This window comes from Platalea leucorodia, assembly GCF_965183815.1.
Source record: "Platalea leucorodia genome assembly, chromosome: 4".
In the NCBI taxonomy this organism is placed as follows: domain Eukaryota; kingdom Metazoa; phylum Chordata; class Aves; order Pelecaniformes; family Threskiornithidae; genus Platalea; species Platalea leucorodia.
The window spans coordinates 49,552,337-49,579,292 of NC_138826.1; the positions used below are offsets into that span (position 1 = coordinate 49,552,337).

At 37.9% G+C, this 26,956-nt stretch overlaps 1 protein-coding gene across 1 annotated transcript in view; it reads right to left on the reverse strand.

Moving 5' to 3' along the window:
- The window catches only part of ATXN10 (ataxin 10), a gene marked incomplete at its 5' end in the record, with an annotated part of 121,842 nt that overhangs the window by 74,544 nt on the left and 20,342 nt on the right, over positions 1 to 26,956 (reverse strand). The window contains 3 exons of the mRNA XM_082308963.1: positions 4,012 to 4,092; positions 16,272 to 16,436; positions 17,369 to 17,465. Coding sequence (XP_082165089.1) covers positions 4,012 to 4,092; positions 16,272 to 16,436; positions 17,369 to 17,465 — 343 coding nt within the window. The remainder of the gene's footprint in view (positions 1 to 4,011; positions 4,093 to 16,271; positions 16,437 to 17,368; positions 17,466 to 26,956) is intronic.

Genomic DNA, 26,956 nt, shown 5'->3' on the forward strand with positions numbered 1-26,956 from the left:
CACCACCTGTATGTAATTTCTTTTAAAGTTTTCTGTTCTCTTTAGGCATTCATGTCAAAACTGTTTTCCTGAGTTTTCTTCCAGGCACAGTCATGCAGGGCATGCCCATCTTTCCCCTGAATTTCAAGCAAGTCTTGCCATTCAGCCAACAATTTCCTGAAAGCAACGCTTTTTGTTCTGGTGCAAGTTCCCTTACATTCCTTTCTTCTATTGTTTCTCTCAGTTTTCTTCCAAGACTCACCCGAATTTTTCCAAGTTAGTTCTCCCACACAATGCAATTTGCTCATTTCTTTTGAACGATCTCACAACTGTTTAGCCATTCAGGTGACAGCTTGTTCCTACTTATTTGCCTATAGCTAAGTACAACAGATAGGACAACTGTTAGTACCAGTTTTAGCATGTCTCATCATGAATTTTTGTAACACTCCGTTCAATATCTAAAATATAATTTTGTGTATTTATGATTATATTTCTATTTGGAAATGATCATGCTGTACATGTCATCTTCCTTTTCTTTAGGCACCACTTAGGAAGACTTTTTGTCAATCTCTTGCCTTTTTTCCCCCCCCTAGCCAAATTTAAACTAGTTCTTCCTGAAAATGACCAAATTGGCAAGAACTTAGAACAGCTACTATAAAGTCTTTGCAGTCATCAGTAAAACACATTGCTGTCTCCTGTAGTCTGCAAATAAACCACAGCATGAAAGTGCAATTTAAATCTGGAAGCTCATTATTGCAAATTGAAGTGAAGTCTTGATAAGCCTGTCTAAAAATAGTATTGTAAAATTCTATCAATTTTATTATCACCAAACAATTTTTGTATCAAGCGTGCTTGGTTTATAAGCTCTTAGCAAGTGCCAGACACTTGGGACATTCTCTCTCTATGAATGGGACTTCTCTTTCCTGAAATGCTTCACTGACAGCAATGGTTCTCTAAGAGAAATTAGGTCCTTCCTCGAAATTTTCCAATTCTTTCATCTTCAAACGATACTTGTAAGCATCCTATTAAACAAAAACTGGTAAACTTGTGAGGGACTATAATCCAGCACTACCTTCAGCTATTCTGTGTCTGTGAGCATTACCAAGAACAAAACCCCACCACAACATCGACATTAGCAGCCCTGTAGCTGAACATAAGCAAGAAGCGGTGCTGCTTACACTATCTGAGTGCCCATTTCCCTGCTGGTAATTCAATCAATGGCTACATCGTTCACTGAGAATACTTCACATGAAATAACACAAAAATCAAAACTAAAGATGCAAGTAGTTGAGCTTCCTAAAAACACCTGAAGCTATTCCGTTGCATTTTAGTTGCTGTTAAAGCAAGACCCCTTCTTAAAAGGCACAATACAGATGTCCTCGTTTTGAAGACTTTACAATGCAATTAAGACTATCAAGGCATTAACTTACATTGTCCATGCTCAAGGCTAAATTGGATGAAAGCAAAGTAGGCTTTTTCTAAATATTTCTGCCAAATACTTGCACACATGTGCAGGGAAATCTCAAATCTGGCAAAGAATTCAAGAATCTACCATCTTTTGGCTCAATATCGTAGCCATATGTTTCTGCAATAATCACTTGCAGAGAAACGGCAGGCATCATCACATCATCATACACTTTTCAAAGCCAGAACACCATTAAAGAAGCTGATCATATTATCACAGTATTTATTTCAGGCCATTTGCAAACTCAGACATGCAACACCGAAGTGCTTAAATTTGTTTGGAAATGAAAGAGAAAGTTGTCCAGAAGTCAGGAATTTGTCTTTTAATTGAAAATTCAGATTCCAGATCCACTTCTACAAGAACTACTTCATGGCACACACCATGGCCGCAGTATCACAAATGCACTAGATTTCAATTACAGGAAATACTTTGAATAGTGCGAATACTGTGAATAGTGCAAATAACTGCGGTTATGCAACTGCATATACTTTGGTTATCTAAGGCAACTGCCAACTTTAAGAGTCGCCACTAATGTATGTATTCGCAAACTTTCTCAGCATAGTTAATTTTGTTTCAGTAAATACATTTAAAGTAAGTGTATTTAATGTGCACGATAGAGAATACTGTAACTGAGAGTTACCATATATTCATGAGCTCAAGCTGCCTTCCCCAGACACCTCAATACCACATCTGTCCTTTCTTCATTTATATGACTTAGTCAGCCTTATTGGACACCCAATGCGGCAACTCTTGCGGTGAAGGCTCCTTGTCTCGTTTTGAAACAATGAATTCCCTATGCTTTGGTTTATACGGTTACTTTTTTCTCCAGTTAATGACAGTCAAAATGTTTTTATCTGAATTGGATTTGTCTCCTCATATATCTCAAAAGAATGCATTCTTAAATATGCTAACATTATATAGGAAGATGCCACAGCAGGGTTTTCTTCTATAACTCAGATGCAAAAGGACTGTTTCTGCACCACTTACTTCCATATGTTTGACAGTAAATTAAGCAGTATCAAATTCATAATAAACTGTACTGTGATTATGTTTTTGAAAAACTTAATTGAGTTTACTTGATTTGCAGAACTCTTGAGATAATAAATTCAGCAAATATGCTGTGTCTATCCGTCCCACATGTGATCATCCGTATGATGCCTACACCAAAAGCCTTTCACTCAAAAGTAGCTGATCGTCATCTGTAGCATGGTGTGTGCAACAAATCCAGCTGAGACCTTTCTAGAAACTGATTGCATCTATTGCTGTAAGTACAATTGAACAACCTAACCCAGTCCTGGCTGTCCTCAAGGGCATTACAAAAACATACAAGCTGCCATTCATGACATCCCTCAAAAGAATTAAATCTACCTCATTCAATTAAAACAGTCTTTCCCGCTAACTAGTTAAGGAGCGCCGACCTCCAGGCACAGTAAGCACACAGCTCATATTCGTTCCCATTTGGTCAGCCTGAATAAAGGAAGAAGAGAGTATTTCCCTCCTTATCATTCCCATCCCATGTTTTCCATCCCATACCTATACATTGATATTTCATCTATGGTTCTTAACCTATCACATACTTTTTCTTTGCCTGCCATCCCTTTTGTTTCTTTATAATCTCTGATCAGCATCTGCACCCCCATTTGTATTAACACTGTGGCTTTAGTCACAGCAAAAAACACAGAAAAAAAATTAAGAAAAAAACCAAAAACAAAACCAAAAACTTCTTTGTTTACTGCTTTGTCTTTCACTTGCAAAAGCTATAGGGGGAACTTGCAGTTTCCCTGGGTGAATGGGGAACAAAGTAGCCATGTTGAATACACAAACCAGATCAGAAGATCTTCAAGCAGCTGGAGGAGCTGTAGAATTATAGCATAGGATTTCCCAAAGTTGATTATTCTAACAAAATAATTTTTTATCTTCCCCGATTCTTTATTGAAGCAATTGTAAATGAGCATTTTCCCAATTACAGCAATGGCCATTTCCTATCAATTCAGCATACAGGTACTCAAACGCTTGAAGGAAAACTAGCTCTTTTCTTTCAAAGTGAAGGTGTTTTGAAGCATTTTATATTTTCAATAGTGGAAACGCTAAAAGATTAAGTAATCATGGGCATCTGCACATCTATGTTTTTTAGGTTCTGCTAACCAGTATTAGATACACTTCCAACTTTAGTAAAGGCTTCCTTTTAATTTCTTGTAATTACAACAGGAGTATGAACAGCTGAGGACATTTAAAATACAGCTGTAAAACACTGCAGGGTGTGGTGCTCTTACGAAATCAAGACACAGGCATGAAATCTTGTCTTTTTTTTTTTTTTTTTTTTTTTTCCTGAAGTATTTCTTTACTGAGTAATGGCGCCAACCTGGATTCTGCAACCCTACATAAATCACTGCCAGTTGTGGCTAAGCTGTAATGTTAACCAACCAATTTAAAACCATTACTGACATAGAAACATGTATTTAGAGATTTTGTGCCAACTATGAAACCACACAGTTTTTCAATCATGTGAACAGGATACTCTATATGGAATGCTAAATACTAAAAGCCACACTGGTTTTTGGGGTTACCTTTCTTGATTGCTCAGTTTGGCATAGAGGGCTTTTACCAACTCTGGACATTTCAGCAAATGGTCTGTAACAATCAAGAACCTAAAGAAAAAAAAAAAAGTGTTACTGGTGCTACAAAAACAGCATCTACATTGACTCCAAATGGTGCTGATTATTTTTACTTGTAGATGACTGTGTGACATGCTTCTGGTCCTATTTGCTCATAGATACAAATTGTCACAAAATAATTGCACATTGTTCTGCAGTATTTTTCCTAATACAGCAATGGCCATTTCCCATCAATTCAGCATACTTTCACTCAAATGCTTGAAGGAAAGCTGGTTAGTCTCTTTTGCCAGTTATACAAAAGGCACACCACAATTCAAATAATAAAACACTCATCCAGTTGTTCATGCATCTCAGCAAAAAGCCAAAGTTCAAGCTTGAAAACTACTATGCTACTTATCACAACACTGTTTTTAAGCCCACCAAACAGCCAAAAAAGTGCCCAAATGATTTCTCTTTTAAAGAAATTCTAACAACACCTCAAAGCAAATGGAAACTTCTTTGTCAGATGCAAGACAGCAAAATACTGGTCTCACCTTACAAAAAAATACTCTCCTTGTGTAACAGGAACCTAAGCTGATAACCAAATCTAACTCCTTGCTCTATGAGGCAGGTAGGTATGGTCAGTCCACCCTTGTGCTAAGGCCAGTATTTACACTGACCACTTTCCCAAACACCATTCACAGCAGTCAACAGCAAATGCTAGTCATTTAATTTCAACCCAGATGTACTCTCAGCATTATGGGAAAAAACAAAGTACGTAAAATTATTTTTCTCCTCAAATTACATTCCTAGGAGTACTGACAGTGTCACATATGCTGCTAAGCTATGCATTTTTAAAGCAGCGTGTCTATCTACTAAATATAAAATAATTACAGGTCAAATCTCAGAGCATCCTCTGAGCTGACGAAGATCCTGAAAAAGAATAGCTAACATAACACGAAAACCAAGCGATTTCAATATTCCCTCCACCTCCTCCCTACTTTTCACTTTGCTGACAGCCTTTTATTTTGTGTATCCATAATCCACTACATAGCTAACAGGAAGATCACATAGAAGCCTTCCAGCTGCAACAAAGTATTTTTTGGTCAAATACTCAATGACAATTGGGGAAATAGGAGAACAAGAGGTCCAAAAGATTAATAGCTATTATATTTCTAACAGTAACTGTGGACTTAGCCAGCATCTGGTTCAGTTACCGTAAACTAGACATTTTTAACTGGGGGAGGGAGAAGAAAAGCTGGTTTGTGCTGTGCTTTTTTTTTTTTAACTGATATTTGTACACACATTCAAGGAAAAAAACAGTATAGGGGTAGGGAATCATCAACTTAAGATTGGCACTCTGAGCAGTGTAGCACTGATTCAAGAGTTTCTCAACACAAATTTGAACCTACAGACTTCCCCAAAGTCAACAGCACAAATGTCTTCCAACTGAGCAGTGCAGACTCAGCTATAACAACTGAATCAAACTATCAGCAGCGCAGTCAAGGGGAACACTTCTACAGTTCCTGAACCAACAGTTCACAGCATATAAGCCATCCACAGTTAAACCTTCAGAATGGTAACAACTGACTTTATTTTTTAAGCATTTGAGTAGAAACAAAGGCTTTTATCTGGAGCTGCAAAAGAAAAAAGCATAATAATCAGAGTTGTGCAGAACACAGTACTTAGCCTCATAATGTACAAATTTCAGCTGACAATGAATTATGGTAAAAGAGCATTTAAAGAGACAATCCGAAACCCGAGTTTTCAATTTTGCAGTTGGGACTATGAATTTAAATCTTAATTTTCATGATTAACATTACTTTGAGGAAATCTTCTTGCCTTGAAGTTAAAAAGCAATCAATAATTATCACAAAAAGATCTAATGCTACTAGGTGCACATTAGTGATTACTATTGCAAAGCAGAAGACCTGTACTTTAGTCGTTACTTGGGTCTATGCTCTTGTATTTATTCACACACATCTTTCACGCTCTGTGAACTACACCTCTACTGCTTGAGGAGCTTGCAGCATTTCAGAATAAAGTTTCTGCTTATAAAGGAGCACAGACATCTGTATCTGTTTCTTACCCTTTTAATTTCATGACATGATGTAACACCTCAGAAATTTCTGCTTCTGTATTTAAGTTTCTCTTTTACCTTATCCACTTCCTGCATTACTGTATCCTAAAGAACAGAGCACTAGCATATTTTACAAGAGCATCACTAAGAGATAACAGAAGAATTAGTAGTGGAATAAAGCACTTTCAACTCTTGCTACCATGCCCAGAAATTCTGGTGGTAGTTAAGCAAGGATGCAGCAAATTAAATCTAATATCTTTAGTCCTCAGCTCTCCTGTTTTTCATTTGGGGCAGGGGAGAAGAAGAGGAAAAGTAAGACCATCCACAGCTCTGAAATGAAAAAAGACATTCAGTTTTGGGTTACTGACTGAATATGGCATTTCAGATGTACACAAAAGGCTTTGGTAGGAGATTTAAACTCTCTTTGGGGGCCAACAGCAGAACCACTGGGATAAACTGAGGACCACTGTAATTTAGTGAAGGAAATGGTGAAAATTAAAGTTGTTCTGCAAGCGTAACACAGTAACAAATGAACAGTGTTAAATATGCCAATTTTCTTGACTTTTTAAAAATTGTTTGGCTAAAATCCTAAAAAAATCAAGTGCTTACATAGTAGATAAATACAGGAGATGTTCAGTTCAAAGACTTTACAATAGCACAAGGGCTGCATTGTACCAAATTGAACTTGAGAAGCAGCCAAGATGAAATGGTATAAGCCACATTTGCGCTCAGTATATTCCAAATGACCACTAAGCTTGCTCCAATCAAAGCTGGGTGTAAGCAATCAACTTTATCATCAAATGTCATGCTCCATATTAAGTTGATTTGATCCCATTAGCAAGTTTAGAGAACAGTGTCCTCAGTCTCAGAAAATTAGGAAGAAAACCCCCACAAATGTTTTAGAAGAAAGAAGACGACATGGCATTCTCTACTTGATCAGCAAACTTCTCTTTCAATCTCAAAACCAAAAGCATTTTTCATCATCCTACAATAACGCCACTCTATCCAAAATATTTAGTAAGAACGAATTAGCTATTTTTACTGTAGTTTAACAAACAAATGTAACAAATCACCCAAATTTTGAAGAAAAAAAGAAGAAAATTTAGACAGCTAACCTTTCAAAGCCATATCACCAGTCTTTTTAGATGCTAAAAAAGCAATATGCACCATGAGGAACGGTTTGGGACCAGAATATATTTTAGAACCAAGTATCAAGCACCACAATACTCCTCTCCTGAGCTGAATCAAGCACAACAGTGAACATCCTTCCATCTTCGAAAGGCATTACCCATAATGAATGCATCCTCCTTACAGGCCACAATACTGTCCATCAAGTCAACTCACAGGTCTAGAAGACCGAGTTCAGATTACCTGTAATATTTCTCTGATTCAGAAGACACTCTCATTCAATTTGATAGCTACATCTGAAAGACACTAAAAAGAGATTTATTTTTACTTATGTGCAAAGTTGGAATAATTTTTCTGAAGAGCTACCAAGGAAAAACTGGAAGATGATCAGCAATACAATTGCTTCCTGCTCCCCCCTCTCGACAAGATCTACAAGAAGAAAGAGGTGATAAGATAAATAAATGTGTGAGGCTGGGCTTTGAAAGATTGGGGGAATCTGTGCCAATACACTGCTACTGCAAACAGAAAGTAGAAGCTACTCAGATCTCTAAAATTAAGGAAACTTTTCCAATTGTCAGTACTATTTAAAACCACAGTTGAACTTGGAACCTGCAACATAATTCCAACTTTCCTGGAATTAAAAATAAGAATTACTTTCTGGAGAGTAGAAGAAGGGGGCGGGGGACACCCTAAACTGTCAGAGAGAAAAGACGGAGTTGCCAGCCCAAAATGAAAAAAAAAAAAAAAAAAAAAAAAAAAAAAAAGGTAACATTTTCTGGTTTCTGTACCACATGCGTACCAATTAAGCAACAAGCGCTCTGCTGAGGAGTTCCATCTTTGCCTTTAAATCTGTGCCCATGGGCAAGACTCCTTGCCACAGGAGCACTAGTTTCTGTCCACACTTTTCCATAAGCCAGGACAAAATAACCAAAGGCAAAAAATGGGGAGGGGGAGCCCCACATCCTAATCTTTACAGTCATCATTGAGCTGTGGTTTCAAAAAGAGAAAGTGGATGTTCAGAAAATCTTACTTCCAATGCCAAACAGCTGACCACACTCTTAATATCGTTTTTCTGGAAGCCAAAAGGCACATTACGCTTCTTATTTTAAAATGGAGGATTTTTTGTTCCTTGCTCTTCAGGAATCAAAAATACAACCTGCTTTTTCTTTCCATAGTAGCTACACTGCCCCATGCACACACTTGGAAAAACTGATGACACAAGCTATACTCTCATCTCTAATGGAACCACCAAAGTATTTCTAAAATAAACAGCTTTTAGAATACACATTGGTCTCGGTTAGGATAAATTATAATGTAATTTTGTACTACTTTTTCCTAATTATTTTACAAAACACATATGCTTGCAGGTTCAATATTCTAAAATAGATCTCGTGGCATTCTGTGCTGGTTTCTCTTCTAAATACAGTAGCTTCTAAACTGTGTGACACACTTTTCTGCTGTTGATTAATACAAACCCAAAAGGGAGTGGATGTGGATGTGTAGGGAAACACAGAGGAATGACTTTTTAAAGGCTCCACAATTTTCCAGAGCCTAAGGCATAGCTCCCTGCATGTTTTAAGAAAAAAAAAAAAGAAAAAGCTTTTACTGAAGAAAAAAAAAAAAAGGCAGTGCTTGGCAATCCTTGTACTGCACATATGACGGGATACTGCTTGTGCTTTCTAGTTCCTTTGGAAACGCAAGGGAGTTTGTTGCAGAGGACTCTTCAGACTTTGGTAGTAATCACACAGAAATTGAGTAGGAAATACATTTCAGATATGGATCAGTACATTCCAGCTTTGTTTCCTAAAGGAAAGATATGTCCAATTCCCAGGTAGCATCCTTTGGTAGGCAGCAGCTGTTGAAAGAAGGCAGCACTGGAAAAAGAATATTGGCTTATGGAGTAAGTGTGTTTGCTTACAAGTTTAAGATACGTTCGACTTAATATGTCAACACTTCAGAAGAATTAAATCAGCATACCATTACAGAGGTATATTGGAAAGATGGAAGACACACAGAAAATAAATAGTTGTCTCACAAGGGCTTGAAAACCATGCTCATCCCTTTGAATACAAACAGAAGATGGAACACAGAGGTGAAGGAAGCAGAACCAAAAGATGCATAATGCAGAAAGAGCGATCACAGTTTAAGAGAGAGATCTTCCGCTCTTAGGGAACAGACAGAAAGGAACTAAGTAATACTAAAAGAAAAAAAAAAAAAAAAAAAAAAATCACAAGAAGCTGGAAGCAACTGAACTGAAGTTGAGAGTTTTAAAAGCTTTCCATGTGCAAGGAAGTATTTGAGAAGGAATGCTAATCCCACAACCGTGATCATGAGCAGAGCAAGCTGGAAGCAGCAGATCATAACCAAACCTTGAAAGAGGGTGCCTGCATTAAAGGACAAGGTCTCAGGACTAAAGATGGGACAGGAACGGTCACTCATGCACGAGACTGTAGCAGCATGGAAGTTTTTCACTGAGGTTAGAGGGTATTAATTCTTAAGCTAATAGCCTAGATAGTAGCTGCATGTTCCAAAGAACAATACGTTTTCTAGAAGACAACTGCATAGCAAAGAACCGTCAAGGAGATAGGATCATTTAATTAGTGTATGCCATAAATCAAACCAAAGAAAGGAAACCAACTTGTTTCTGCAGAGCCAGTGTCTTTGCAAAGACAAACGCTTTGAAGTATATTCTGTAACATCATACTCCTCGAAATTTTCTGTGAGCAGCAAGCTCTGGGCAATCTTCGCAAGCCCAACTACAGATCCAAACATTCAGGACAAGACAGGTAAGTTTCAACAGCTTTCAGTCCTGAAAACTTCCAGTTTCTTCTTGCTCTAAGATTTTAGCCAAAAGCTACAAAACAAAGGGGTATACAGCCAGTCAGGCAACATTTTGAAGAACCTCAGTTGGAGATACACAATCTGCCTCCTCAGATCATTGCTCTTGGGAGTTAGACCAGCAGCAGCAACCTCGGAAGAGTATTCAAGATTACAGGATTGCTAGCCTGAAACAAGTTCAGGAGCTGTGTTGACTAGAAGTTTAGAGGCAGTCTAAAAATACATTGTCTAATATATGTTAATTAATACTATTTTAAAATGCCACTCAGCATTAGTATTAAAGACGGCAAAGGTAGCAACATTAAAAAAAAAAAAAAAATCTTGGAGCTGTGTAGAGGATCAAGCTTCTAAAAACAAAAGAGGAGGAGGTATCAGTTCTTAAATCAAGAGAATATCTATTAAATCTGTGAATTATATTCTGCAACTTCACAGATTTCAGAGATAGAAGCATTTCCGATGCTTACAAGTAACCACAAGCTTAATGAAATGAGCCTTCAGACCATGTGGTCTGGATAAACAGGTATGACCATACAAGGACTGAATACAAAATTTGACCAGGGCATTCCTTATAGAACTGACTTCCTTCTTAAATTTATTAACTATTTCTTAGCCCATAGCATGCCACAGAAAATACTTAATATCACAGTGTATCACTCATGAAGACACACTTAGGTGTGTATCACAGCACTGTTACCTCCCTTTCTTCCAAGTTCTGAGGCAACTTTTGTTATGCTGTCAATCTACAAACACGCTTTAAAAATGCATCAGTGGTTATAGTCTCAAAAATCTCACTATGCTGATCTGAAAAATAGCTCTCCTCTATTTCAAAAACTACTTAGAAAGTGGATGGCTTGGCTTTCCATCACTGATTAGATTCAGAAGTCGCTAAACTGAGGCCTTCTCTCCCATAACCCACCCCTCTCAGGAAGCATAGCCAACACTTCAGACATTCCCTCTTCCCCGACAGCAGATCCTTGTCTTCTACCAAACATCTCGTGATTCAAGAAGTAGGCAAATACGACAGGAAAATTCCAGAAGGCTACATCCTGCCTTTAAAGACGCTTCTTCTGCTCTCTTTAACTGGGGGAGGGGTTTACGGCAGACAGAAGAGGAATTGCAAAAGGTCCGCTACCAACAGCTGCTTCTAAAAAAGGAGCTCTGAGGAACTCCTCAGAATAATCTCAGATTTCCTCTGACAAAGCCTTCTCCCTATAGAACTGCTGCGAGACTGGAGGGAGAAGCCAAAGGCGTCACACTTGGAAGGAAGATCCTCCTGAACTTTCCCTAAGGACTTTTCCAGCTTGGAGACAGAAAACTGGACTCTAAACATGAATGTGGGATCATGAACAGAGGAGGAATTGCAAATTCACCAAAAAAAAAAAAAAAAAAAAAAAGATTTTAAAAGATGATGAAAAAAAAAAAAAAAAAAAGATTTTAAAGATGTGCTTGCCCTCCAGTGATGGGTGAAGAGTAGAAAAGCCAACATGTGCTAGCTGAATGGGGCAGTAAGGACCCCATGGGAGAAACTACAGTTCAGCCAATGGCCTTAAATCCAAATATTTGTCCTGGATGTCCTCTCTCTGTCCTAACGGTTCATGGCAGCAACTGCAAAAATAACTTGAGCATCATAAGTGTTTATTCGCGGAATTCATTGGATACTAACTTAGAGAAACATTAAGTCATAAATTTCAGTGCACAATAAAAGGGAATAAAATAGCAAATAAAAGTTTTGCCTATAACCAAAACTTGCCTGGTTATTCACAGAAAGATTTTCAATACCTAAAAGCAGCATTTGACAGCAAGAAAGCCCAGCCAAGAGGAATAAACACACGTGGCATTCACTTTTTATTCGGTGTAATATGAAACCGGATGCTCCAGCTGAGAGACAAGAAGGTAGGCAGGAATTAAGTAATATTTTTAACTTTAAAAGTAAGAACATCTTAATTCCAGGCATTTGCGAGTCCAGCAGTGAGCATAACCTCCTGGATGAAGAGCAGTTTGTATTTCGGCTCAGCCATGTAATGCCGCAACAGCTGCTTAAAAATGGTTGCGGTGCACTTTGTTAGCTGTGGCGCAAGGGACCCAAATCTTCACAACAGAGTACTGGCTCTGTTGCAAATACCGCGGCTATGTAAATTCGTTTAAGCAATCCTAGTGGTATGTACTTCAGTGAGAGCTAAAGTACAGCTCCAAATTTTCAATGAATTGCTGACAAAAATATTTTTTCTACAGTCCAGCCAGAGAGGCGTCCAAAGCTTAGACTTCATAAGAAAAGGGACAGAAATCTTTTTATGCACTTCTACATGATTATATCTCACGCATACTCTTCCATATCAGAAAGTAATATAGTTCCTCGATGAGGGGGAAAAAAAATAAGCACTTTACTAATGAACCAAGAATTAGTTCAAACCAGGAAGATTATATGCAATGACAAAAATGGACACCAAAGCAAAAGCAGCAATACATCAGAGTCCAAACTTATTCCAAACATATCCTCCAAACGACTGTGTCTGTCTTTCACACACCTAATTGCAAAAAACTGCAATTCATTCAATATCCAAAAATGTCTTAGAAACAGAAGGCTCTAATGAGAGAATAGCTAATATAGGCATAAGGCACATGCAAACCTACACAATTTCAAAAGCTGTCCTAAAGAGACAGCATTACTACATGTAAGGAACAACACTGATGCAAGGACAAAGCTTAGCTTTTCACTTATCATTGTCAAAAAAAATGTTCTTATATTCAAGACAAGAATTTTCAGCTTTCATCAGCCAAAGTAAGTAACCAAAATAAGAAATCCTGTTTACTGTTCAGCTTTTCTGTTCACAGCAAGGTACATGTTAGGAAGCCATTTCTGGACACTGCCTGCTCTGTCTGATCGCAGGAACAGACCAGCGCTTTACACTAGTAAATGGAGAGCGGTGAGAAGTTGACAACACTTTCCTACAGAAAATAGATGCAACACGGCTGGCATCAGTAGACCTTTCCCCAAAATACAGAGAAACAGCAGAGAAAACTGCTCAAGTAGGCAGGACGTAAGAAAGTCTGCACAAGAGCTGGCTAGCTTGCTTCCTCCTGCTCAGCAATAGGAAAAAGGAAAGCAAGCAAGCAAGCAACAGAAGGTATCATCATTACATTACATGATTGTATCCACCCACGTTTATCTCACAGTAGAAGGATTAGGGCTAGTGAAAGAAACAGGCTTTCAGACCCAACTCAAGACTACCCTCAAAACAAACCAATTCTAATATTCTAGGAAAAAAGAGAAAACTATTTGGACTGGGAGGTTCAGCTGTGTGACATCAGGAGTAATACCCTGTAAACACTCTTACAGTATGCGCTTTACAACTGGAAAAATGATAGAAAAATGCAAAGAAGAATCTAAGATACAAGCTGCAGGTACCTTATGAAAATGTAGTCAGTTATTCATAGGATTAAGCTAATATCCTCTGTAATTAAAGCTAAAGTAAGAACAACTCCTTGCCTATGAAATACATGCTGTGTTAATACTGCCAAGATCACACGGAAAAAAAAAAAAAAAAAACCACCAACCAATACTTTGCAAAAAAAAAAAAAAAAAATTTGCAAGACCTTACAATGATTGTTCTACTTGAAACAAGACTACCGACTTCGTAGGCTCTTCCTAAACTTTAACTACACAGAAAGACAACATGTAGTACAGACCCACAAGATGTATGTATGGTCTAAGAGAAAAGCATTACATTAATGTAACACACTGACCTATGGCTTACTGGAAGAAGGGAGAAAAAAGAAAAAAAAAAAATCATAACCAAAACCAGAAAAAAAAAAGACTTTGTTTAAATCAATGTTGCATAAGGAAGGGTACACACTAGCAGATTTCCATTGAAAATACGAAAAATAAACCTCTTACACCAACCCTTTTTTTTTTTTTTTAAATAAAGAAGTATGTGAAAATGTTACTTTCTTACCTCTCCCTCTGCACCAAGTAGACCAAAGATAGTACACGTATTCTAATATATAAATATCATACGTTTCTTTCAGGATGGAATTTTTTATTTTTTATTTTTTTTTAAATCTAATATGAAGAAAGAACCTATTTTGCCATTTAAATTACCCTCAGCCATGACATATACTATCTCGCAATAAGAACAGATGAACACGAGGGAGAACCAAAGAATAAATGTGTTTCTTGAGATGGAAGATAGAAGAAATTGAGTATTAGAAGAACAAATGAAGTGAGGATTGAGAAACGGAGGGAAACAGGTACAAGATGAATCACAAAAAGGCTCTAGAGCTATAAAAAGACAGAAAAATCAGTCCCTTTCTAGCAAGGAATTATCTTTTTCGCTTTCAAGGTAATGCTGTTTGAATACCTGGTCAATGCTTGATACTGCACTGTTGCAATACACTTTTTGGTTTAGGTTTTGCAATTGTGAATGCACTTTACCTGTGTTGACTTGAAAACAGTGCCAGCATTATTGAAAGATCTCCATTTATAATTCGGTTCAAGATGACTGTATGAAATGCGAAGAAACTTATACTACAAACTCATTACTTTTTCTTTCAGTTGGGAAAACTGGTAATGAGCTTTGACACTTAACTAGACCGTGTTAAAGTACTATGAAAGAAAAACATGTGTGTTGTTTTCTTAACACCTGGAAGATATTCCAATGCTTTTTGTATATTTACTGTATGAGGAACTCAGCATTCTGAGAGGAATTGGAGGGCAAACACTCTGCAACTGCCTTACAGCAGGACTAGGATTACTCTTTTCTACCCGTCTTCTTTCCTTCATCATGGTTTTACATCTTGTATAGAAGTTTGCCTCTTTTTAATTTCAAGACTACTCTGAAGAGAGACCATTTCCCACCCACATCAAACATCCGTAGAGGAAGTAAGACATTTTCATTGTAACGTCAACAGAATGCACTTCAGACTAGAAAGAACAGGGAAATTGATACCTTGGCATTTATTCTGATGCTGCATTTATTCTGTGATTACCTTCAAAATAGAAATTTAAGAGCATGATAACCTCTTCCACCTCTCCCTGGCTTTCATATCTCAGTCAAAATACATTTCAGCATATCTTCAATACATAAAGAAAATGAAGGATAATCAAAACAATGATCTGAAAAGCAATCTTTCACATGTGTTTATATTGACAGATGCCAAACCTAAAGACTTGGTTTGTCACTTTTGAAATAGAAGTCTGGTTGCCTGGCCCTTAAACTTTAAGTTTGCTTTCTGAAAACTATTTATGTCCTAAGCAAATTGACTTAGTTATGAAAAAAAGCCCAGCCACAAACAAATTTTAAAGTCATTTTTTCAGTACAAAAGCAAACTATTAAATGACATTTGCTTTTCATTTAGTTATCTTAACTCTGTTTAGAGACTTTCCAAATAACAGTAAAACCCTGACAATTCTTCCTAATTAAATTTTGAATTTAAACATGACCTTCAAAAGAATGCTACAAAAACATACACACTATCCTTTTTTTCCCCTTGGAATGCATCATACAAGAATTAACTGAATGTGTATCCTTGCTGATGCAGGGCAGAAAGTTTCTCAAATGCGTAATTGACAACAATTTACAAGAATGGCCATTAGCCAAAAATATAAAAACTCAGTGGAATAAAACCACTGATTAGGTGCTCTTAAAGTATGAAAATGAAATGTGCAATATTCACAAACAAAATGTCTTCTCTGTTTTGGTATAAAAATGATTGCATGCTGCACTAGCCAGCAGATTTGTCAAAAAAAAAAAAAAAAAAAGAAAAAAAAACCCCAAACATGTTTTATGTAGTACTCACAAGCATCAGTCATACAAGTCTTCCTAGCATGCCCCAATAACCAAAGCCTCTAAGACTATATTCTGTGTTAACTTTATTTCAAAAATCTCCACAAACCAGCACACAAGTATAAATTAGTTTGCATTATAGAACACTTTCATTAAAAAAGAGACCATGATTTTAAAATTCCTGTCTATATCCTCAACAAAAATGTAGTCTTATTTTAGAAGAAATCAAAACAGTCAGTGAAAATACCATGAAAATTATCTCTATACCGAATTAGTAACTTCTAAATAGATCTTCATTCACTACTTAGCAGTGTCACAAATTTAGATATCTTAATACAGAGATTTCCACTAGAAACGCACCTAATTAAGGGGGGCGTGGGGCACGGAAATCTAAAGATACATACGACCACTCAGACTCCAACTGCTCTTTGTAGACTTTCAGGACATGGAGAGCCACAGTCAAGTTCCCAGGATCCAGTAGTTCTCTCACTTTCACTGAATTAAGGCAGGTGAACAGGACCATACAACAATAGGCCACAATTTTCTCATCACTGTACGTTAGGCACGTCCTTCAAGAGAAAATAAGGAGTTAAGAGACTAAGTTAAAACTGGCCCTACAAAAACAGACTAGCGGCATTCAGCTTATTGAGTTGTTGTTCTTTGCTGTCTTTTAGAGAATCATGAGTTTGTCATTGCCTAAGAGGGACAGAAGTCATCTGCAAAGAAAAACATCTGACTCCGAGATGAAGGTCAAACTTACATGCAAATTACAAAACTAATGCTAAACTGGAGCTAACTGGAGATCTAGAAACTGGGTGAAACCATAATAATTATCTGCTGCTATTACCATAAGTCTTTCTACATCCAGTGCTGACAAGTGGGCTCCAAAAACACACTCAGAATGAGTATCAAATTGAATGAATGTGCCTTTGTTACTAGCTCACTACAAAAAATGTGGCCAAACACATCAACAATATTGTCATGTGTCTGCATAAAATCATTTATGTAACATTTCATTACACATATGTCATCAAACCTCCAGGAAGGTATTTTGGTGAGGTTAGGAGGGGGGCAAAAGGATTGGAAGATGCAAACATTACGTCATTTTTGTAGATTCTGTCTGATCCACAAATACTGACAGGTCTGCACAGCAGCAAAGTGAATAAAGAAAAAGCTCTTTTCTTGGAAATTAGTATAACTACTTGAAAACACCTCTGAAATAAAGCTTACATTTGAAGCTCATAATTTGAAATCGTTTTCTTCCGGTTTCTGTTAAAATCAACTTACTGTTAGTTTAGAACAAGCAGGTTTTTAAAGGTCCTGACCCCTGCGGTTGACTAACAAAAAAAACATCTACAGGATATGGTCTCAACTGTCCCATTCTCCCCAAAGTTATTTTTCAAAGCTTCATGGTGCTAGTAGAGGCACAACTATCGTGTACAAAAGATTTGAATATAACCACAGAAATTACATTATAAAAAAAACCCGCATCCATGCTTACAAGAACAGATCTGGGAAAGCACACTTCCAAATGCTATTCTGGGAATCTCCGTTTCCTGCTGCAATGTTTCCAAGAAACTGGAGGCTACAACGAAGAGCTGAAAAAAACCCAGAAAATATATTAACAGGAATTCAAAGAAATACTAATAAATTTCATATGAATGACAAACTTTTCAACATTACAGCCATGCACTACAGAATCCATCTCAATTAAGCTTTGGGTGCAGTATTTCACTGTTACTGTACATAAATATCTGGCTTCTCTTCTAATGCAAATAATTTTACAAAGTATTCTGGAATTATACCCAAAACAAATCAATTTTTTTTCTTCAGTTAGACTTATATGAATATCATACTAGTGATTACGAGAACTAATTGATTGTGCCAAGGTTTAAGACAGATTGAAATCAATGAAAGCCTGGAGCTACAGTTCGGACAAACTGAAGCAGACCCATGCTGAACCAGTGGCTGCCACATGGCAGTGGCCATTTTGCCTCTTCTGGATCTCAGGTGGCTTTCTCCCTCGTATTAAATTAACTCAAATAGGCTGTCTGTCATCACCTGAACTCTGCAGGAGCAGCTCTGCCTGCTACTAAGAGAGCTCCCCAGGCACCCTCCACAAGCTGGCCAGAGAGAGCTTGGAAATTTTGTTGCAGCAGGTAGAGCCCGAGCAAGAGAACTGAACTTGTTCCCTCGCTACCCACGTTAAATTCCATTTAGCTGGACAAATCATTATATAATATGATGATGTGCTCAATACTTTCTGATTTCTATCCCAGAAAAATTAAAGCCAGTACTCCAAGTACTTTGCCTCCAATTTTAACACTGAATTTAATACGGCAGATTTCTACTATTATTACAAAGGATTTATTCCAGCCTCCTCTCAATACAGACTTAAAATATGGAGAAATGATATTTCATCATACAAGTTAATATCCTAGAGCCTGCCAAAAGATGTAAATTCATGAAAAACAAAAGCATGAACCCACAGATCTCTCAAAATCAAAACACTTTTTTTGGCCCTATTGACAGCTCTCAATAGCCTGGCCCTTATTAATAGGTTGGCAAAGAAACTTAAAATTAAATGTTAAAATGCAGTTTACCAGATACTACAAACAGCAGCCTGCTACAGATGAAGGTGGCTCATATTGCCAGGTTCTGAAAATATAAAATTAGGTCTCTTTGAAAGGTGCTGTGCCAGCTGGCAGCCAGATTTCCTACAGAGGTCTAGGCATATGTCCTCTTGGGAACAAAGAGAAAGCAAGTCTCAAATGAGGTCACCTGGGCTGAGAGAACAGTAACTTTTTTTTCCATATATATTTTTTAAGCCCAAGATATATATGTCCTCTCCATAGTGCATTTTGAATCGTCTTCTCCTTTATGCTTTAGTTCTTAGGATCTGTTCTCTCTCCCTGCACATCTGCACTTTTTTATTATTTTCTGCCCATCATTATGCTTCCACTTCTCCCATCCATCTGGTTCCCATCCTGCTGACTCAGAATTTTTCTGAAGGACAGCAAGCATGGGCACGCTACTCTTCTAGCAGACATTTTATGGAAATACTTCCCTGCTAGAAAAAACTAACAAGGCAGTACATTCTAGGAACAGAGTATTATTTCGCTTGGTGAACTCCTCACCTACTCTACTATGAGAAAGATCTTTCAAAGTGACATGAGGTTTTTTAATTATACTACAATCTTTACCTGAAATTTGCTTGACCCTTTTCACCTATCAGTTACACTTCGGTCACTAGAGACTAAGCGGTCAAAAAAATACTACAGACTAGGGGAAAAAAAAGTTAAAGATCTTTTAAAAGAAGTTGCCATTCTTACTGTAACAGTGATGAAATGCTATGAACACATTTGCAATACAATAATAATTATCTACACATTCTCCATTAATCACACACGTAGTTTTAACATTTGTGAAAGCAACCAACACTGTCCTTGTTCAATCATGATGTCCTGAACAAGCAAGAAGGATCCAGGAAAAGATCATGATTATGTGCATGTACCATGGAAAAAACAGTTTTATTTGTAAGTGCTTGTTTTTAACCAGTAATGGTTAACATTTTTCTTTTAATTAGAGGACACAAATCAATATATGGGCAAGCAGATAACCTGTGAGACAAAAGAAACTGTATCTATTCACAACTAAGCAGAAAAAGACGATGTCTTGATAACGCAACATTTCCCTATGCAAGTAATTTCATGTGATGAATCTCAGCAATTCAAAAGAAAGATGTGACTCTAGAAACACCTGAGGTAATTGAGCTACACCAGGAGTACGGATTAGACGCGACAGGACCTAGCTCACAATCTCTCCAATCAATTCATGTGCTCTCTCACGACTACACTGCAACTGCTGCACTGCTTCTGCAGTGCCTGAACTCCTTTTCCCTACAAAAAAGAATATAATTCATATTACAAAAAAAAATAAGTAATTTCAGACTACTTAGCGTGATGCCAGGCCAATGACATATGCCAAATATGGTTCATGTACTGGAGTGTGAATACGTATGTTTTGGCTTCCATGATCACGGACCTACCCTTGAGAAGCCGGGTGCGCTGGGAGATGATGAGATTCACCTGACCAAGTGGGACAAGAGGGTCTTCACCAACAAGCTGGACAGACTTACACAGTGAGACCCCACCTGGAGCACTGCATCCAGCTCTAGGGTCCTCAGCACAAGACAGACATGGATCTGTTAGAGTGAGTCCAAGGGAGGGCCATGAAAATGCTCAGAGGGCTGAAACATGTCACCTATGAAGAAAGGCTGAGAGGAGTTGGGGTGGTTTGGCCTGGAGAAGAGAAGGCTCCCAAGAGACCATATTGCAGACTTTCAATATATAAAGGGGGCTTATAAAAATGATGGAGGGAGACTTTTTACAAGGGCCTGTAGTGACAGTACAAGGGGCAACAGTTTTAAACTGAAATATGGTATCTTTAGATTGGATATAAAGAAGATATTTTTTATGATGAGGGTGGTGAGACACTGGAACAGGTTGACCAGAAAAGTTGTGGATACCCCATTATTAGAAGTGTTCAAGGTCAGGTTGGACACAAGTTGCTCAAAGCAACTTGGTTTAGTGGAAGATGTCCCTGCCCACAGCAGGAAGCTTGGACTAGATGATCTTTAAAGGTCCCTTCCAACCCAAACCATGCTATGATTCTATGTGCCGTGTCCAGCAGTCACAGATGGGAAAACGATTCTACAATTCTATGAAGAGGGGCAAACAGCATTAAAAGTCATTACAGCACCACAACTAGCTCATCACAGCATGCTGTTCTCTGAATCACATCACAGTAGTACCTGTATGGTTATGCTTAAAAACCCAAACAAACACTGCCCCGCAAAACCCCAAAGGAGCACCTGGCAGTCCTGGAGTATGCCAAAGTCCCATACTCAGTGTTTCTCTCCAAAGATGATTCCAGATAAAAGGTACTAGCCTAGTACCAAGCTACCAAGTGACAGTGAATTTTGATATGAGCATTGGAAGTCTGTACTTTCGTATTTATGCTTTAAAAAAGAAACCCTCAAAAAATCCAACTAGAGCTGTTAATTCACAGCAAGGTATGCATGCGTTAAAAAAATGCAAATGCTACAATAAAAGTGAAGCATTGCATTCCCAACTATAGAAGTCTCTTCTTATCATTCAATTTGCACGTTTCTCTTTTTTGTTTTACCTCTATTGGACCTGACTGCTGCAACATACGATTCAACTATGCTTAGAAATCTGTAGAATACAGATACTGCTTTTCTCCTCTCCAACAATTTCATTGTCTTTACAGCAAAAGCAAGAAAATCTAGAAGCTGATTAAGACAGACTTCATTGCACAGTATACCAGCTGAAACCATTTTGCCATCCATTCAGTAAGTCATGTGCTTTCTGAAAATGGGAAGAAGAGAGAGGGAAAGAAGAGGGAAAGAAGAGGGAAAGAAGAGGGAAAGAAGAGGGAAAGAAGAGGGAAAGAAGAGGGAAAGAAGAGGGAAAGAAGAGGGAAAGAAGAGGGAAAGAAGAGGGAAAGAAGAGGGAAAGAAGAGGGAAAGAGAAAAAAGAAAACAAGACTATTTCACCTTTTCCCTGAAAATGTACAGATCTTTATGAAGCTAAAAATAACTGTCAACCACTCTTTCCAGCTGCATTAGCTAGTATTCGGGAAACACAATTATAAAAAAAGTATGTCTTTTGCACAGGACTGATTTATTTAACATCTTAAGTCCACCCCCTAGCTGCTGGTGTCTATAAGCACTGACGTCAACAAATAATTCTGTAGCTATCGGCACAGCCAAATTTTAATTTAAAAAATGTTGCTCTGTGTGTGGTCAACAAGACTATTTTTAACCTGATGGTCAACCACTGTGAAATTACATGTACTAAGATGTAACTTCTGATACACAGATCGACCCTAGAGCTGAAAAAAACTTTTCCCCCTATTGAGATTTCAATGGTTCCTATAAAAGCAGGATGTTCTTTAGCAAATACAAATACTCAGATTACACGTTGCTTTCACAACCAGCCGGCAATGGGTTATGGAGAATTTTCTAGGTTCTACAAAAAAAACCTCTTTACACAACAGGGCAATGTGTACAAGGGGAAACACTGACTCTTCCTAATGAATTTTGGTACCTCAATGTTTGTCTGCATGTAAACTTATCTTTTAGAGTTACTCAATGCCACCCATGCAAAAGGTGAGGCAGCCGATACTACTTTATGGCCCTGCAGGAGGATGCCTTAAAGGGACTCCAGCAGTTCAGTACCTTCAAGATCACAGCTCCTTTTGTTCCTTTCAGTCTCTTATGATCACACAATAACTGAACCACGCTCTAGCACACGCTTTTCATTTAACAATTATATTGCAGTACTATGCAGATGGTCTGAAGGACACACATGAACCTTTCACAGGCCTGATCCTGCGTCATGCTCCTCATGAAAACATAATTTCACAGTGTCATTTGTAGAATCAGATTGTGTATTAGACGATAACTTAAATCCTTGAAGTTATTAGGGCAAAGATTTTAAGCATTATGACCGAAAAATGCAATACATTGTTTCTTTCTGCTCCACACAGTTAGGTGACAATACTTCCAAAAAATGTATTAAAGTTCCAGTACTATAGCTAGAAGAGTTAATTGCTGGTAAACCTCTACCAAGAAGAACTGCAATTTCTCCCCCCAGTATCTTTCCTGATTAGATTGCTACACACAACCATTATGTTATTATGCAACATATTTTGCTATAGTGTATATTACTTAAATGTTTATATTCATATACGTTTTACATCTGCCTTACAGAATATGAGGTTTTTTCCTGGTGGACAATCAGACTTATCTTTCAAATTCCTACTACGATTTCTCTCGTCAAGAACAGGAGCCTGTGAACTTGCTCACCAATCACTTTGAAAAACCGTGACCTCAGCTGCAGAGGCTTACAGCAGTCATAAGAAGGTATTTCCATTCTTTTTATTTGGGGCAGACAGCACAGAGATAGTTGTAAGTACAATCCTTTGCCTTTACTGAAGTTACATAGACATATAAAATAAATCTAATCAAAGCATGTATGAAGCTGTACAACATCACTTGCCAGACTGCAAACATAAGAGTAGCAAACTTACATATCTCTCTTTTAATGCTAACCATTAACTATGCATGAAAGATAGAGCTGGTGTGCCCCCTATGCTGGGGGCACGCACAAAGGTTTAAAACTACTTGGACCAAATCACAGCCTCTCAACAGCCTGCACACCTTTTAAGTCGCCTGTGAGCTTTGCAGATCTAAATTGTGGACTGCGAGCCATTATACAGACCACCTTTGGCTGTTTGTAAACAATGGCAGAATGTTTTGTGATATATTGCCATCCCTGGAAAAGTAAAACCTTCAACTCAGCATAAGGTGTAGACCTCTATTACTATAAAATGTTAGTTTCCACCACTATCATCCGGTCATTGACTTGTTTCCTTGTGGCTGCAAGTTAAAGCAACTTCCAGTCATAAAAAGAGTTATTTGCCTCTTCACCACCATGAATCATACCACAAATACTGATGAAAATGTATTTTCCTTGGAAAACAGTCTGTCTAGACTACTCGAATTGAATGTACAATACATATATGGGCTCTGTCATTTAAAGTTATTAAAATAGCGCTTAGTATTTTATTTCTGTAAATAAAATGAACGTCTAGCTACCGATTATATTTCCGCCTTGATCATACTGCACTTGCTGCAGTGCAGACTAGTAACCCATTTTTACCATCTGTGGAATACCAAGAATGTTGTGTTTAATAAGTTTCTGTTCCCACTCCTCAGCTCCTCCACCTCCAAAAGAAAGTAACACTCCTAATTTTTTTCCTTTCCCTTCAGAAATGCCAACTCTAATATTAACAGAACATTATGTGCAGTGACTGGACAACCATTCTGTCCTTGGAAGATAAACGTCTAGGCAAAATATCAACACTTTGTTCTTACTAGAAAGGAGAACTTGACTTAAAGACAAGAAAAATCCCCACCACACTATTAAAAATGTGGAGTTACAAGTGAATTAGACAGGAGCTGGAAAAAACCATCAGACCACTCATCAAATTGGCCTCTGATGCAAATTAAGTTCTAATGAGATCTCATAATGGTAGATTCAAACAAATTTGTTCATTTACTAGGAAAAGAGTCAGTTTGACAGCCCACTGCTTGACATGAGATCAGTTTCATACCGATCTTGATTCATACAGCATTAGCAACATTTATTAAATACAGTAACAGGACTGTTCTCTTTATCTTCTGGTATTTTAATTGCATCATTTTATTTTTAGAAAGCAAACATCGCAAGTGTGTTCATTTCTTTAATAAATTATCTATTAAAGTCTAAAGGCATAATAAATGGGACTCCTGTTATATCCCCCCAAGTAGCAAAAACACATGCCTGAGATTACTCTCCTATGTGAAGTAAAACACGTGTAAGTGCTTACAGACTTGGGAACTGCATTTATAAGCTTCCTGCATGCGTTAGGATGTAAAATCTTTTACTTGAATCAACCTAAAAGTTGAGCCTAACTCTAACAGACAATGTCTCTTTAAAGACCCTGCTCTAGCAAAATCAGCAAGTTTAAAGTACTGGGGAGTCTCAACCTGGACTTAAACCATGCCAGGAAACCAAGAAAAATAACAAAAAGGACTGGCCACCCACTATGCGTTATTCGTGGTATCTAACCATATGACACACAACTACATGATACCTTGTACAGGTCTTTAAAAAAAAAAAAAAAGGAAAAAAGAAAATTATTAACATGTAAAATACTAACCAAGATTACGAGCAAATTTCTCCAATTATTTTTGATGGCATACTGTGGATGTTGATTCATTTAAACCAAAATTTCCACTGAAGTGCTTATATTTTCCCTAGAAAAGCTAAATGATCTTTTTCTGTAAGTCTGTGGAAAGGATATCAGACACCTTCTTTTTCCCTTGGACCATTTATATTCTGTATCTGGCTAATAATGGATCATGGTCCTTTTGCAATAGACAGAGATCAACAAGTAAGCTTACATTTGGTATTTTTACTTGCATATCCACATTAATACACAGCAACAGTTTTAGTGTCCATGTTTTGGGGCATTACCATCCATTTTTATTTATTTTTTTATATCTGTAAAGGTAGCTTGCCTCTTCTCATTGCCTTGTTATGGTCCCTTCTGTATCACACATGATATATGTCTGGAGGATGGAAGAAAGGGAAAGACCTTGATGTCTCCTGGTACAAATCTTGTAACTTTTCCTTTCTACACAGGCAATATTCCCCAAAATTCTCACTGTGAAGTGAAAGATAGGCACGAGGCATTTCTCTCCCAGCCCAAACATGCTAGCAAAAAGGATACTACAGAATGGAAAGAAAGTCTTGTAGCTTGTGTCTGGAAATCCACAGTTACAGATAGCCGCCTCCTTCTCCATCAGAACAATGCTCATGTAACTGGAGAGTCCAGAAGTTGTGTCATGGCAATGATAATCAAAAGGTTGGAAGAATGCCATGGTGAACTTTTACGTTTGGATTTTGATCCAAACAGGTGACAGTTTAGCAGATGCCTCACATTATTCTTTTTGCCTGGATCTTCCTCCAGTTCCTTTCCACCCTCTTCCAACTTCACTTTCCCTGGAGGAAGAACTATAGCACTCTTGGGCCTCCATGGGAGACCCTTTAGTAGGGGCATTTCCTGTCAGTACATGTGAAAACAGCTAAGCTTCTTCTCCCTACAATGAATTTAGGATGCTCTATCTTTAGGAAGCTCTCTGCATTAAAAGGTTTGTTTGCCCCATTCTTCCCACCTTGATCTTACAATCCTGATACCCCTGCTGGGGAAAACAAAGCCAACCTAGATCTGGTCATAACCCGTAAGAACATAATGTAATCTTTACAGTTATTTATCCTTTCTCTCTTCCCCTCCTTCTCCTCCATCACAGCCATAAGATAGGGAAGAAGCACATGACCTGCACTACGCACATCATTGCCAATAACCACAGGATCTATTACGGACAGTAAATAATTGGCAAACCCGATTGATACCTGCCCTTTTCTGGCCAAAGTCTAGCAGCAGGTTATGAGATAAAGACTGGTTCCTCTTCCTGCCTTTGATGTAGAGGGAAGCTAGAAACAGCCACCGAGCAGCTGCTGTGAGTTAAGATGATCAGAATTATGATGGTCCTGCTCACACTAGAGCTGCCCTGTGCAGCTGCTGATTCAGCACACAATGTCAGAGCAAAATAAAAACACCACAGCCTTTACATCAAACGAAAAAGGCAGGCAATAAATTTTCCATGCATAATAGAACAGAATTCCTCCCCCCCGCCTTACAGTCAACCAATGGCGACCATCTTAAATCTACAGATATATATATACACGAGATATATATATACACGATATATATATAGATAGATAGATAGATACACACACACACAAGGTTGTCCTATGCAGGGACAGGAGTTGGACTCGATGATCCTTGTGGGTCCCTTCCAACTGAGGACATTCTATGATTCTATGGTTTCTTCAATTTTTGATTCACATATATTTATGTAGATTAGAAACCTGCCTCATTATGAATCTTGTTGACATTATTTGCTGGTAGGGTAGGGGACAGTAAAGAGCAAGGAAGGAAGGAAGGAAGGAAAGGGCTTACAGAACACTGTATTTAAAGGTCCACAGAAATATAGGCATTACTGTTCATTTCAAGCCTCAACCAAAGTAACCAGAAACCATTCTAATTAAATAGACATCAGCAAACTCCCATTTCCTTTGTGCTCCAAGTGGGTATCAGTCCACATTATAAAACCACTATGCATGTGTCATAAATCAGCAACATCTTGGCAGGCTGTACTAGGAAGCCTCCAAATTGCAGGAGCAAAAAAAAAAAACCAAAACAGCTATACACACTGCCTAAAAGCAGTATCAGCAACTGGAAGAGGGAACCCTACAAGGCAGCCCATTGATCTACTAATTGTTATAACTTAAGGATATTAGTTCAGGTTAGTCTCTCTTCTAGAAGGAGCAGAATGATTTACATTGACTCTGACACAGTCACCACCTCTGTCTCCCAGTACAGCAATCAAAAA